Source organism: Malaclemys terrapin, chromosome 14, assembly GCF_027887155.1.
Source record: "Malaclemys terrapin pileata isolate rMalTer1 chromosome 14, rMalTer1.hap1, whole genome shotgun sequence".
Taxonomy (NCBI): Eukaryota; Metazoa; Chordata; order Testudines; family Emydidae; genus Malaclemys; species Malaclemys terrapin.
Genome location: NC_071518.1, coordinates 18873785 through 18889807, shown reverse-complemented (window position 1 = coordinate 18889807; position 16023 = coordinate 18873785). Strand labels below are relative to the sequence as shown.

The 16023-nt window shown below is 37.5% G+C and overlaps 1 protein-coding gene across 1 annotated transcript in view; it reads right to left on the bottom strand.

The window, feature by feature from the left end:
* Positions 1 to 16023, bottom strand: part of LOC128848829 (transcription initiation factor TFIID subunit 4-like) — a 208415-nt gene that overhangs the window by 166283 nt on the left and 26109 nt on the right. The window contains exons 3-7 of the mRNA XM_054049034.1: positions 13015 to 13152; positions 12242 to 12469; positions 11203 to 11325; positions 9420 to 9509; positions 6959 to 7213 (exon numbers count right to left, since the gene is read on the bottom strand). Of these exons, the coding sequence (XP_053905009.1) occupies positions 6959 to 7213; positions 9420 to 9509; positions 11203 to 11325; positions 12242 to 12469; positions 13015 to 13152 (834 nt within the window). The remainder of the gene's footprint in view (positions 1 to 6958; positions 7214 to 9419; positions 9510 to 11202; positions 11326 to 12241; positions 12470 to 13014; positions 13153 to 16023) is intronic.

The window sequence follows — 16023 nt, the reverse complement described above, 5'->3', positions numbered from 1 at the left end:
GCCCAAGAGAAACACTTCTACCTTTAAAGCATTTGGATGAACCAAGACAGGCAATGAGTGAATAGGGAAGAGTCATTAAAGACAATTATCATCAGAGCATCAGCCAAACTTCAAGGTAGAAAAACACGATCTAGAAGAAAAAGAGGAGCTTGGTAACTGAAAATATTAAGAGAAAGGAGAACTGAATTTGAATGCATCTTGATGCAGAGGAATTACCACTAGACATAGAACAAGTGGGTTTTAATAGGCAGGAAGACAATAATCCACAATGTCATAGGATACTCTGATCTGAAAGGCAGAAAAGCTAATTTTCTCAACCACCGCTCTCTCTAGTCACCATACTCACAATATTCTTTCAAACTAAGTTTTACTCTGGTGATAGCAGGTAAACTTCTCCTCTCTATGACATCAATACCTGTCTTCATTTCCTGATACATTCTACTCTCCTCTGAAATGATGTAAAATGACAGATTTTAAAGAGCTGAGAAGGTTTGATAACAAAGACAAGGCAATTATTGAGAGAGAAAGGGTGTGGGACAACAGGAACAACAGGAGTGGAGAAGAGGGTCCAGAGACAGTTCTCTATGAAAGTGAGGTAGGGAGTATAAAAGAAGGTAAATATACTGGGGTGGAAAGCAGAAAAAATAAAGTGAAAATAAAAAGTATTGCCAAATTTAAATAATAAAGCAAAATTATTTAAAAGAAAGGGAACCCCATTATTCCCTGTCCATACTATCTGCATAGCCTACACATGGCAAAGAGCATCTAATAGCAGGCTGCTACTCCCCTGGGCAGGGAGTGGGCATAGTACAACCTCCTGTGTCAACACAGCTATATGCTGGCCCTTTAGTTGGCCTGGGTTTTAAAGTTACAATCCAGCCCTTTGTGCATTAAAACAAGTCTTACACAGAAGCACCTCAGACAGCAACTTGAGCATACTGAACTAACAAACAATGTTTTCACACAATTATATGCAAAACATAGCAATAAAGGCAACAGCATAGGAAATAAACACACTGGAAATGATACAATTCTGAATACAATATTCTCTGCGTGGTATTTTTTCTCATAATTAAGTGAGAAAATATTGTGGGAGAAATAAATAAGCCACTTAACTTGTATATGCACACAGTACAGATTGGCTATGGTCTGATATGACATTTATCTTCACTCATGAGTAAACACTTGCTAACTCACTTGTGGCTATGCCACTTGTGATTTATCAGTCTACTCACTCCTGAAGATAAATGTCATATCAAACCTTAGCTATCATGTAATCTGGCAGCATTAACTCACTTCTATCTTGCTTTTGTGGGTTAGATTTCATATATAACATTAATGTTGCTATCCGGGGCCAAATTTTTACAACTTGCCTCAAAAATGATGCTTGTAAAATTGCATATGCAATTGTGTTTTCTCCCCTCACATTAATAAAAAAATAAATAAATAAAAAATCAAACAGACAGCATCTTCTAGTAAAAGCTTCTTTTTCTCCACCTTGACCAATACGGTGTTACTGGATATACTCTTTCAAAGAATCAGTGAAGACAGAAATGAAGAAAAAAAAAAAAAAACTATTAGGTCATGTAAGTCCTCTCCCACTTACTGTAAGATTGTTCTCTATAATATATTCTCTAGTCTACTTTTAAACGTTTCAAGCAATGGGCCTTTCATCACTTCCTTTGGGAGACTATTCCACAATCTAATAATAAATCTTATGGTAAGGATATTTTCCCTTATATTCAGCCTAAATACTATTTTGCTTAATTTTATCCCTTTATTCCTATTTATACTCTTTTGGATCACTCTAAATAATTTATCACCCTACTTTAATGTTTAAACCCTTAAAATATTTGTAAACGTTTTTCATGTTCTCCTTTAGTCATTGTTTGACCAAGCTATATTTATTTAATTCTCTTAAGCTTTCCTCTTAAATCTGTCCCTTAATCACCATTTTTGTAATTTTCTGAATTCTATTTAATTTGATTTTTTTTTTTATATTAAGGTACCCAAAACTGAATGTTGTATTTTTAGGGAAGTGCTACCATTGGTGGATAAAGGCCACCCCAATGGTCCACAGTATTATAGCACCAAATTCCCATTTGCCTTTTTGCCACTGGCTTACATTGCAAATATGTATCAAATTTCCAGTCCATTGTCATGTCAAGGTATCTTTCTGCATTAATGCCTTTTAAATATCTACTGTTCACTGATTATTTGCATTTCAAATTTATTATACACTCATTTTAGTTCAGTGACAGGACTATATGCATTGGTTCATTAATACAAGCCACTTTATCGCCTTCGGTGAACTTCCTCTAATCTTCCTTTAAACCAGTAGATACCTAATGATCAATCCCAGCTGTCTTCCAAACAGAAAGTAGAGGAGAGTGGTGTCCACTGAATCTCCAAAATGCATTCAGAATCCACCAGCTCAACGTTAAAGACCCACAACTAAAGATTTCAGTAGAGTAGTGGGGGTGGAAGCAAAATCCCCATACCATGGTCTGCCATTTTATTTTACTTCTAATTTCACATTATTCCACTGACTTAGTAGCATTCCCAAGGCTGGCATAATGGTTAAGAAATATCTCAGAGCAAATATTGTTCCGATAAGCAGTGGCAGATTAGCCACTGGGCCAACGGAGCCCATGTCCAGAGGCCCCGGCCAACTGGGGGGGCCCAGAAAAATGGGCACTCCCATGCCCCGATCCGCCTGGCATTCCTGCTAGGAAGCAGGAGAAGCCTCCGCACACCGACCCTGCTCCCCAGCAGGAGCACCAGGTGGACAAGGGAAGCCCCCACATCCCAATTCTGCTCCCTGCCAGGAACACCAGTCGGGTGGGGGAAGCCTCCATGCCCCAACCCCATTTCCCCGTCAGGAGCGCAGGGGTGTGTGTGAGGGGGGACTGCAGGTGGAAGGGATGGGGAGGGGCCCCCCACTTGCTCTGGCCCAGGGCCTCACAAATCCGCCTCTGCCGCTAGTAAGTTCTAGTTATCCCTGTTGGACAACATGCACTGTTTTCAGAAAACACACATTTCCTAACCAAGAACTCAGAACACAGGCATTACATTTATAACACCGACAAACCCCGGTTGTCAGCAGGTGGGACTGAATCTAGGACCTCTGGAGCTTAGTGCATGAGCCTCTACTGTATGATCTAAAAGCCATATGGCTATTAGCTAAGGCTGTAGAGCAGACTCATTACACTCTCTCTCTCTCTAAGTGGTCTCGGTGCCACTAGATGGGACAGAGCACCGCACCCAGGAGGTATGTGGGTTACACATTTATATTTCTTTGTATTTAAACTCAGGTTTTTTACCAAAGACGGTCTGAAAGCTAACATTTCTACTGCCACTAGAGACCTTCAGGTTTGCTGTCCAACCCCTAGAACTGACTATACTTCTTGAAGCCCTTTCTTATCATATTGCAGTGTTTCCTCTTTTATCAGCAAGTCCATATCTAACATAGCAAGTGAATATGAATCATAAGCCTACACCCAAATGAATCAAAACCAAAAGGAAAAATTTATTCTACAGCCAAGTTGTCCAATAGCAAAAAAGGATGGTATTGATAGCACGGATCTCTCAATCTAACCTTAGAAACACAATACATACAATGCAACACACAGCTGGATTATCACCACTAGATATGTTACATACAGCTTCAATAGGGTCAACAAATATGAAAAACTGCCCTTGTTTGGTTTCATAGTTCTATCACTATTTTTTACCTGTAGTACCCATAATGTGCTAAGTACTGTCCACATACATGAATACAAAGTTCCAGCCCCAAAGTATTCACAGTTTACTCAAACCTTGAACACTGTGGCTTAGATCAAGTATGTAGGTGTATAAATAGGTTTTTGGCTCATCACATTAGTCACTCATCAATAATTTTTCAGTATCGAAAGGAAAACCTAATCAAAGATTCCATCCAGCTTTCCTTAGCTAGCAGGAATTAATAACACCACCTCGGTCTTTCACCCGCAGATCTCAAGGTGCTTTACAAAGGTGGTATCATTATCTCCTCTTTGATCCATCAGCATCATCATACAATTTTAAAACTGAAGTTTTCTTTGTCTCCGATTGATTTCTACATTCATGCACCACAACTGTACATGGTCCCACAGATGAAAATTTATACTAAAGCACCCCCTCACACATCTAAAATGGTGCTACCAATCTCACTTCAGCTTTGCGGCAACATCTTGATTATGCCATAAATTTTTTGTTCCATATCTCTTTCTTAAATGAGAAAACAAGAAAACTGTTTTCTTATTATTCTGATGCAACTTCAATTTGAGGGGAAATTCACAAAATACTTTAAAACAACAAACTCAACTGGTTCTGCGTGGGACTTTCAAGATTGCTCAGCATTGGCATAATCTTGTTGGCACTGACGTTAATGGGAGTTTGACCAGTGACTTCCACAGAATGAGAGTTTAAGGTAATGCAGGACTTTAGAAAAGTCTACTGCCTCAATGCAGGATGAGAGACTGAGTGAGGCTAGGGAGCCCTGAAATACCTATATTACAGAATAGCTATATATTACAACTATGAGTGTCCAAAGGTTTCAGAGACACCTCAATCTCTGACTCCTTTGTAAAAATCAGAAAAATCAAGAGAGAGAGCTAGTAGACTGGCTCCCCTAATTTTAGAAGGCACTGAATGACTCTGTAGACAGGCTGGCTCTAAAGAGGCCATACTCCAAGTAGCTCTGCCCCCTTCAGCTGGACAGTCTGCAAAACTTGAAATTCTCTTCAGTGAGCTCCAAGTCTAGAGAATCTGAAGCCCAGCCAGCTTTCTCCCTAAGCACTGGTCAGCTTTAGGCAGGCCAGCTGTAATCTTCCTCTGTCCGTCTGTCTTGGGCAATCTGGCCAAGGGTTCTTGTTGTGCTCTGGGTTTGGGGAACACAGACTACTGTGAAGAATGCACAATGTTCACCATTAAAAGGTCAATATTTCTGTTACCACACAGTTGCATTGAAGTGTCTGCCTGGAATTAGAACAGTGGTTGTTGTGGTAACTCAGATAACCTAGTACAATGATTGTCATCAGATGCTGACTTAACCAATATAGCACAATCTAGGCGATATAGCAGGGCTTTGGTTAACCTGAGATTCAGTTCAATCAGCCATACTACTACTAAGCAACAGACAAAGAAGTTTACATTTATATAAAGCTCTTCTTTATATAATGAAACGTTTCTGTATGTTTTCTAAATGTATTTCCATCCTGTAATAGTCCTTAGAACACACTTTTTCTGGCAAGTCAAGATGCAACCTTCTGCCTTTGCAGCTATTGCTACTTCATGAGACTACAGCAGTTATTTCATTTCTCCAAATGAGATTAAAACATGTACCTAACAACAGTCATTTTACCAATTCACAATACAGAACTGTCATATTGCATGGCCTACCCAACCAGTGCTTAAAACATGCCACTTTTTAAGTTGTCAGCTATGATACATTAGTTTGGAAATGAAGTTGTATGTACAGAATAAGTTAACAGATGACTGAGGAGGCATTCATATTGCTACTCTGTACCATTCTGTTCTAAATAATACATCATTCCAGAAAAGGTTTTCCTTATTACAGAGGAGGGAATTCACACAGTTAAAAGAGAGGAGCAACAGCAGCCAAGTCCAGATTCAAGATCACATCCACATGTCTCATGTTTACTATAAAAGATAAGGTCAAATATCTCAGCATCTCAAAAAGTTCATATAGTTCACTACAACTGTTCTCCTAGGACTTTGCTACTCCTACGATAAAATAATTATTTTAGATTTTAAAAGTTAATGATTAAACTGTTTTAAGAAGCATATGTACTGTCCAAATGACATGGAGCTCAAACGTGTATTTAAAAATTGTGCATTGTTACATTTTAATTAAATAAACTATTTAAAGTTAAACATTTAAAATAGATTTTTGTCATCCATCTATTTATTTCCTTTCCTGAGCCTACTATTTCAAGTAACAGTCATGTGACTAACAAGTTCTGGCAAAGCTGTTATACTTGCATTTTAGAATCCTGATAAAGCAGAATTCCATCAGCTTAAGAGAATACATTCAAATTTGCTCATCCTAATTTTTAAACCAAAGTTGTGTACTATACTCACATATACATGTGAACTGCAAACAAAGAAATACTTTTCACCATTTCACAAAAGTGATTAAGAAAGACAATAATGGACTGCCATATCATTAGACTTAGGCTTTTGTAGAAACTGAAAAAATATATATACAAGGCTATATATGCTATATACCATGGGCCCAATGGTACCACCCTTATTATCCACAGTGAGTAGAATTTTACTACATGAGCAGTCCCATTGAAATCAATGGGGCTGTGTGCATGTAGTAGGATATTATTCAGTGTAAGCAAGAGTGCGGAATAACATTTTGGTATTCTGGCTAGCCCACGCTGATTGGTACAGTAAAATTCTTTTCTTCTCCACAGTTTTCTAATTAAAAATGTACAGAAGAGTTTAAAAAGGGACCCTCCCTTTTTCATTTTAAATCAAATTAAAATCTAATCAAAGCAGAATAATTTAACACTGATTGCATGATCATCTTTAAAATCTTAATTCTTCCTGTGAGTCTGAAAAAGCTAGCTTTCTTGTACTGCTGTAATTAGGTAAGTATCCACTGCAACTATATAAAAATCTCTATGTCCCAGAAATGAAAGCCTTGATCCTGCAAAGACTTATGCACATCCTTAGCTTTATACAGTGTCAGTACTTCCATTAAAATTAATAGGAATACTCTCAGTACATAAAGGTGAGTATGCGCGTAAATCTTTGTAGGATCAGTACCTAACATAGTATATCAGAAAGACAAGATAATGAAAAACAGAAGTATTTCCAAATTAGAATGTAATAATAGAAATAAAGAGTAACTTTAAAACCACTATTCAACCTATTTAGAAGTTTTCCTTTATGTTTTAGTACCTACCAGTTGAGAACTCGGATTTGACTGTACTAGTTTAACCTGAGGAGGCTGAACTGTATTTGATACAAATGTGCAAATGCTGTTTGGTTGCCTTATTCCTACTGTCTGAGTTGTGACATTAGAGGAAATACTTCCAGAGGCAGGTTGAGGTATAACTTGTGACAGCTTGGTTTGTTGAAGCGGCTGCTGAGATGGCTGTCCTTGCAAAACCGAATGTTGGCTATTCAATAAAGATTGTCTCAATGCCGGCAGACTTTTCTAAAAAAAAAAAAATAATAATAAAAAAAAATAAAAAGAAGAAAAATGGGGAAAAAAATCAAACTTACTAAACCATCAAAAAAAGAGTCTGTTTTTGAAATGTATACACACACTGGAAAGCATAAATCTTTAAAACCAGTTGTATGACCTGTCTAGCACTTCAGGAGAAATAAACATGTACATTTTAACATTCTTCATATTTTATATGAAGAGGGGAAAATTCAGCATGGATCTCATCACAAGTTATTAATTTTTAATTTGGTCAACATGGTGGGCTCAGTATGACCTATCCGAGGGGTCGGCAACGTTTGGCACGCGGCTCGCCAAGGTAAGCACCCTAGCGGGCCGGGCCAGTTTATTTACCTGCTGATGCGGCAGGTTCGGCCGATCGCGGCACCCACTCGCCGCGGTTCGCCGTCCCAGGCCAATGGGGGCGGCGAGAAGCGGCACGGGCCGAGGATGTGCTGGCTGTGGCTTCTCGCGGCCCCCATTGGCCTGGGACAGCAAACCGCGGCGAGTGGGGGCCGCGATCGGCTGAACCTGCCGCGTCAGCAGGTAAATAAACTGGCCCGGCACGCTAGGGTGCTTACCCTGGCGAGCCACGTGCCAAACATTGCCGACCCCTGACCTATCCCAATCCCACCACACAGGGGAGTAAGGCCCCAAAACCAGCAGCCCATTAGGACTACCTGAAGCATGGATTTAGATCCTTTGAGAAGCAAAAAGTGGATGGGGAAAAGTGGAAGGGCAGAAATGAGCTCCATTCCCACTGTGTGCTGCCAGAAGTAAACTGCACCCCTCGTAGGACTGCAGTAAGATACCTCTCCACATGGAGTACCTAAAGCCAGAAGATTTAATTGTGGGTGTCTTAGGGCAATAGCTGCGCACTGTATTATTACTGATGTACTGTACTGACTTCATTAGAAAAGTGTGCTATTGTGTGCTTCATGTTCCGACTGGTTCATCCAAAAAAAAGTTCTAAAAGAGTACACTGTATTTTATGAATAAACTTTTTACTTTTTATATTATGTTCTTTTGAAGTGCTCCTCCAGGCAGCTGCAGGCTTTCGCAGTGCTTACCCCAGGCTGTAGTCACTTTTAACTTTTGTTTTTTATTTAAAAACGTAATTGTTGTTGCCAAGAAATGACTTCAAAGAAAGGGAAGAAGTTAGAACTTTTTGTCAGAGATGGCTGAAGAAGGAAAGCAGGGAAGAGAGTAAAAAGAAAAGGTTAATTATATCTTAGGAGAGAAGAGAGGAGAAAGGAAAGGAAAGAAAAGGAAGAATTAAAAAATGAGAGGAAAATACTGCCCTAAACTGACAGATTGCAAATTGGGAGAAAAATAGAAAACCACGATAACTGGGATGTGGGTGAACAACAAAACATACATGTTTTACATCTAGGAGCTAATGTTGAGTACCAGAGTGCCAAATTCTGCTTTCTCTGATCACATAGGTAAGCAGCTGGAAGTCAATGATAGTTTTGAATAAGTAAGGCAAACAAAATTTAACCGCATATGCTAATTTGGGGGTACAAGAAACAATCCCATTTGATACCACATTTTATAATATTTCTCTCGATGTTCCTCATTATAGGTGAGCCCTGCCCCAAGAGGACCACCCTGACAGAATTTACTAATCAATTATTTCAACAAAAAGCAACAGCATGTTCCAGAGAAGCGTTTAGTAATCTCCCTTACACACTGCCATGTACACTGAATGTACTTGATTGCTCTTATTTAGACAAGACAAAAGCACTAGAAAAAAGTATCTCAACATGGGTACTACAAACATACTGGTGAAGTAACCTACCATCCACTTCTGAATGGTGTACTTTATTATAGACAATACTGTGTTTATTTATCATAGAAAGCTAAACCCATTACAACAGTAAGATACCTAAAGTCATGTGGGTGGTCTTTAACTACCTATATTAAATGTGATGTAATAAAGCTGCCAAAGACAACCCATTTCTTCACATTTTCCATTTAAATATAGGAATATAATATTCAAGTAACCCACAGAATATTTATGTTTCTAAATTAGAGTTTGTCTTCTTTTTCTATGTGATCTTAACTAAAATGTTCTAGACAGTCAAAACTGATTACATATTGTGTGCTAGTTTGTACATTCTAAAAAAATTTAAACCTGAAGTAAGGACGCCTATTCGGTAGATACATTTAAGATCTAAACAATATTTATATTCACCTTCAGGAAAGGTACTAGATATGGCTGAGGAGATGATTTCAGCTCTGACTGAAGGCAGCCTGTAAATTCTTCTGGATCAATCTTTGCATCCTGGAGGGGAGAAAGAAAAAAATAACTATTTGGGATGTTTCTGTTTTCTCAAAGAATGAGAACATATACTAGGACAGGCTAACATTGTGGAAATATTTATATATCTCAATAGATAAGCCACAGATCAACAGGGACTTTTAAAGTCTCTCAAACTCATCCACGGCTATCAAATCTTTCTATCAAGAACTAATACACACACACACACACACACACACACACACACACACACTGCTTCTCAGAACTCAGGAATCTGTGACCTTTATGTATGCAACTCCCTCAGGGATGCACACTTGAAGAAACAACTGGATCCCACAAACATGCAAGTTTTTATTCAATACTTCCATTCTGTTGATAACTTTCAGACAGTGATTTCTTTAAAATACTAATCCAAAAATTGGTATTTAAAAACAAACCTTGAAAAACTATTATAACATTTACTAGCCCTGGCACAAAACTTATCAGAATAAGAAAAAGATACTTTACTCGATGGTTAAAAAACACCACCACCCAGATGAGTGAACAAGTAGAATTTTGTAAGTAAGATTTAAAATAGAAGAATTATATGTATGTATGTTTATTAGTGAAGATGAAGGATCTACGGAAGCTAAGTACATTTTTAATGTTTCTGAAACTATCATTAGTTAAATACTTATAGGCTGTCTAATGATTCAGCTATCCTACTCTTGAGACTCTCTGTGGTTAATATAGTATAGTAGAGAAGAAACAAAATATACCTGCTATATTTATTTTTCAATGTTTTAAACTTTAATTCTTTAAAACTATTAGTTTTCAAAAGTTCAAACTAATTTTTATTGGAACCACTAATATTTTTGTTGGATCACTTTTATGTGGTAAAGAGTCTTAGACTTTCCAAATCAAAATGTTTAAAATGTGCAAGCGTTCTTTCAGGTGCATATTCCTTTGCATACACAAACAATGCGAGCTTGACTATTTGTCAAAGCTTTTGATAAAGTCTGTTTGCAGTGTATATCTGTTCTGTAGTGTACACTGAAATATCTGTAGTACTGGAGGCTACCATAAGTCAGTTTTTCTGCAGGACCAATCACATAGATTCCATCTACTGAAAATACTATTTCGGTCACGTAAGTCATTTTGTTTAAGTTTGGAATTTTTGAAATCCACAGGCATTCAGGCCCCACTCTTGCAAAAAGACCCCCAGGGATCTGTTTACAGAATCTTGGCTTTAGTGACTTCTTAGAAAAATGTTTCAGTTAGTCCCCGATCCTGCAAGCTGTTTCGGAAAGGCAGATCCCTACATCCCTACAGAGCCCAAATCACTTGAATGGGATTTTAATCGTGACATAAGAGACCACAGCTTACAGGATCAGAGCCACAGAGAGCTCTCACAAAACATATTTATTATATTTCTAAATAAACTTTATCAAAATATTATCCATCAAAACAAGAGTATTGTTCATGTTTATTAAATATTGTGACATTAATCAGCATTTTAACCCACTACAAGCAAAAGAAAATACAGCTTGATTATCAATTGTGAGGTTGCATTCAGTGCAGAAAAATTTGTATGACCATTTTTATGCAACACTTTTACCTTTCAAAATTTCTGTACTGCAAGCAGAAGCTAAAAATAGATGAGTATCAAATTCAGTAACAATTTTCAGCATCTATAAACAGCACGTACAATATACAATTAACACAGCTTAACATTTACCAGCAAATCCTGAACCAGAGCTTTCACATTATGGGATGTTTCTGGAGAAGGTGAATTATGGGAAGCAAGTTTTATCAGGGTAGCTAAAAAGTTTTTGCATTTCTTCACATTCTCTTGCATTTCCTGTTTAAAAAAAAAAATCTGATATACATAGTATTTTGATATTGTTCACTGCTTAGACTAATACATGAAAATAATGGGAAAACTAGAACATTTCTTATCCAAATAAAAGCAATTTGAGAAGTGTCTTCAATTATTTGGCTACTGCCGCTGTAGTTTGGCACTATCTTCACTTCCATTTAATCACTAATAGTCATACCATACAGTTACTAACTAAATTAATCACAGAAATATTTATTTTTCATGTCTGATATGCTATCATTCATTATATCCTTCATGGAACTGTAACCCTACATGATAAAAAACCATCATGAAATGCCAAAAATCCAAGCAATCACTGAGATGGCAAATACTGAATTCACGGTTTCTTTTTCCTATTTTTTAACTTTTTAAATTACTATTCAATATAACATCAACTGTACCAAACAAATCAAATAATAAATAAATACATTTCAAATATTATCATGTCTAAATCCCAATTTATTTTATCAGTTTACTATAACATATGCTCTAATCTTAACCCACCATGACCTTTAAAACTGTCACTTTGCCATATACTGAGGACAAGACCACTGATATTATAGAACAACCTGTGTATCTCACAGACATAATAATGGAGTTGGGCAGTATAATTAGAGGTCTATTTGTTCCAGTTACAGAAATACTCCTTATACTGCACAACACTTGGACAAAGTTGGCCAAGTTAACTGTCAAGATCACTGCTTGTCCCTCAAAGCATTTAGTTAAAATGTGTTCTTAACAGAATGTATAAGGAGGCCACTAACAGGATGTTATGGGAATTGGGTTGGTGTGAAAGCTCTTCCGGTATTAAATAAAACTGAAAAGTGCACACATAACCAAGAAACAAAATCCCTATTAATGTTCTAACATTCAAACATTCCAGAACTTACATACAAACCTGTGATACAACAGTAGTCCCTGGTACAGGAGAGCTAGGTATGACCTGGGGCTGTGCTGGTACTTGTGCTGTCGTATGAGGTGGAAGTGGCAATCGAGGCTGACCTTGGGGTTGTGCTGGGGTTTGAGTTTGTCCTCCAAAAATTACTGTAGGTTGTTGAGTTGCTGGGGTTCCAGTTGCTACTGTTGCTTTAATTAAGTTCTGAGCACTTGTGGTAGCTATTGATACCTGATAACATTGTTATAATCAAAAAGCAGATAATTACCTTCTTTAATATCTTTTATTCGATAATAAATCTTTAAAACCCCAAAACTGCAAACTTACACTTCCCTTCTACTGCTGAGTTTAGCAGCTTATTACAACAAGAAAATATTCTTCCTTAAGGTTACAATTTGAGGGACCAAATGTGGCACACCTTACTCATGTTACTTTACTTTTTGAGTGGTTCCTTTAATTTCAATGGAACTGTTCAAAGAGAAATGTATTACTAGACAGGAATGTGGGTGGTATAATCTGGCTCTTTCACATTAGAGAACTTGAGGGGCAAATTTACCACTGGCATTAGTATGTGTAACTCCTAATGGCAGTGAGTTTCGCCCTCACTATATTTGGAAAATAAACTCATGGATAAAACTCATTTTTTTCCTGTTTGTAATACAAGTAGTATATTAATATTTATCACCAGAACTCATTTAGAAAGCCTTACCTATATGACTGGTTGCATCGGCATTCATTTTTGTTCGTGTTGTGCTGGTAACACTTTTAATACTTACTGTAGTGTGTGACAGAGTGGAGCCTCCATGTAAGGTTGCAGTAGATGTAGCACTAACTGGTGTAGCAGTTGACTGTACAACTTTGGCTTGCCTTGGAAGTCCCAGGTGGACAGCAGATGCGGCTACAGAAGTTGGTTGCTAGTATAATAATAGAAAAAGTATTAAATACACTCATATTAAATTACTGACGATGCAAAAAGTACAAAGGTTCTTTTACACAGTGATGAAATAAGTATCTAATAATTAACCTCTACAGGTTACCAAAAAGGCATCATTTATTTTTAATACATAGCAACATGTAAATGATCAAATTGCTACACCTACAGTAAGATAATTCTTTTATTCATATACAGATAAAAATGTCCAGGTGTATCTTCTTCCCTATTCTTTTGAGAACGTGAACAGCAACATGTACCATTTTATTTTGAACAGGTGTTTTATATTGCTAAAAGCTAGGAACATTACTAAAGCATCTTAATATGTAAATCAGGGGTCGACAACCTTTCAGAAGTGGTGTGCCAAGTCTTCATTTATTCACTGTAATTTAAGGTTTCGCGTGCCAGTAATACAATTTAATGTTTTTAGAAGGTCTCTTTCTATAAGTCTATAATACATAACTAAACTATTGTTGTATGTAAAGTAAATAAGGTTTTTAAAATGTTTAAGAAGCTTCATTTAAAATTAAATTAAAATGCAGAGCCCCCTGGACGGGTGGCCAGGACCCGGGCAGTGTGAGTGCCACTGAAAATCAGCTCGCGTGCCGTGCCATAGGTTGCCTATCCCTGATGTAAATATAAGACAGCAGAGCATAGGAAAAAAGGACAATGTGAACTGGGGGGGGAAATTCACTAACATTTTCTGTCACATGGATGCATTACAGCAGTTATAATATGGCAGATACATGTCATCACTAAATTAAATTTTTTAGATTATATTTGTAACTAGTACATACTGATCTTGTAGTCATGCACTGGCTCTGTTCAGTATTTTCCTTGAAAAATTAATACAGATAGAACATTTAAAAAGAGAAAAAAAGATAAGTGAACTCCCACATAGCAGTCCAGGGGAAACCGGGCAAAGATAATGTTCACCTCTAGGCAGGGGCTTCCAAATTGTGATATATGATCTTGGCGTTCCATCAATTCACTTCACAACAACGTATAAGGTGGTGGTACGTGAATGAATAAAGTTTGGGAGTCACTGCTTTAGAGAGAGGTGCTGGATGCATTATTAACAGAGCATTTCTTGATCCACAGAGTTACAATGATGGGGACTTCAGAAGGTCCATCTCTAAATAAGGAAAAGTATGGTGAACTGGAGAGAGGGATTTAGAGAAAATAATGGGTTGAAAGGTAAAGGCAACTCAAAGAAGGAAGCCCACACAATTTTCTTGGACAACTGCCTCTCAGAAGTATATGAAATCTTTCTAAAAATATGCAAAAGAGAAAGGCAGAAAATACTATCAAATGTTTTCGTACACAAAGAATATGCCACTTAGTACCAGGCCGCCCAGAGCGGGGGGGGGGGGGGGGGGGAGGGGATAGGCAAGTGGGGCAATTTGCCCCAGGCTCCGGGCCCCAAAGGGGCCCCCACGAGAATATAGTATTCTATAGTATTGCAACTTTTTTTATGGAAGGGGCCCCCAAAATTGCTTTGCCCCAGACCCCCTGAATCCTCTGGGCTGCCCTGCTTAATACAGCATTTTGAGACCACCAAATGATAGATCAATATACGTAAAGTTATCATCAATGTCATCCCCCTCGTCTGGATCACTCTCATTGTTCTTATCCACATCAAAAATATTCCTTTCCTCCATCCTTTAACCTGTAAACAAATTAAGTCCAACTATTTCCAGAACCAATGGTACATTTTGTGCACTGCTTAGATGTATATTTATTCTTTATCATAATAAAAGAAAAGTGATTGTTAAAAGCTTATGAAGGAAAATGATTCTGACTTATTCACAATCTTTCCCTCAGCAGTATGCTTTAGCAATAACTAGCAATAAAATTGTCCTAGGCAGCCGACATGCCCATTATTTTTAGTGGTCTATTTTCATTTGAGGAGATAAATCTAATACGTTACTACCAAATAAATTTACAACCTAGTCTTAACAATAAAAATGTACCAACAGTCAAAATGTGATTTAATTCTATGTGTATATTTTAGGCTACATATAAAAATTTATTATGCAGCATACAAACACTGACAGAATAAAATTATTTGTGAGTAAGAAATACAGAAAGCCCAGTTTTCTAAATGGGCTCCAAGTCTGCAAACCACAAAGAGTAAAATTTGCATCAAAGGGCAACTGTGAATACAAATAAAGTAATTAGACATCTAACTACCTGATTCACATAGGAAAATTCAAATGCACCGACAAAACTGTACATGTATCGAGATCCTCGTTGACAATGTGGCCAACTATTTATTACAGTCTGAACCTTACACTCCCTTGGCAATGTGCATCAACCTTGACCTAGGAACTCTCTTTAGTGGTGAGAGGTAAATTCAATATCTATGACCATTAATTCTTAGGCTCTCTGCTGATTCAGCCAAGAAGGATGCCAATTAGTGCCCACTCTGATTACAGAGCTTTATAATAGATACATCTGTCCACTAAGAACTAGAGAGAGAGAGAGACAGTGAGAGAGACCATACATTCATTATAGGTGAGGCTGATAGCACTGCTTATTAATTACTAAGGCTGCCCAAAACTTCCCATAATCAGACCCGATTTTCAATTGCTTATAACTTTACCAAATTCATTGTTTGGGCTGAAATTTTCCATGACAGGTGTCTACCTCAGCCTGAACTCTTCCTGAAAATTTCAGCCAAACAGTTCAGCTATTACCAAGAATGAGATTAGAGAAAGATACATTTTTCTCTTATGTTAAAAAAAAAATCTGGGGACCTTTTCTTTGGAATGCTCTAGTGCTCCAGGCTTTGGAATGAGGACTTGACATTTGGCAAAGGTGACCTTTGTGTCAGGGATGTGCCCTATTGCCA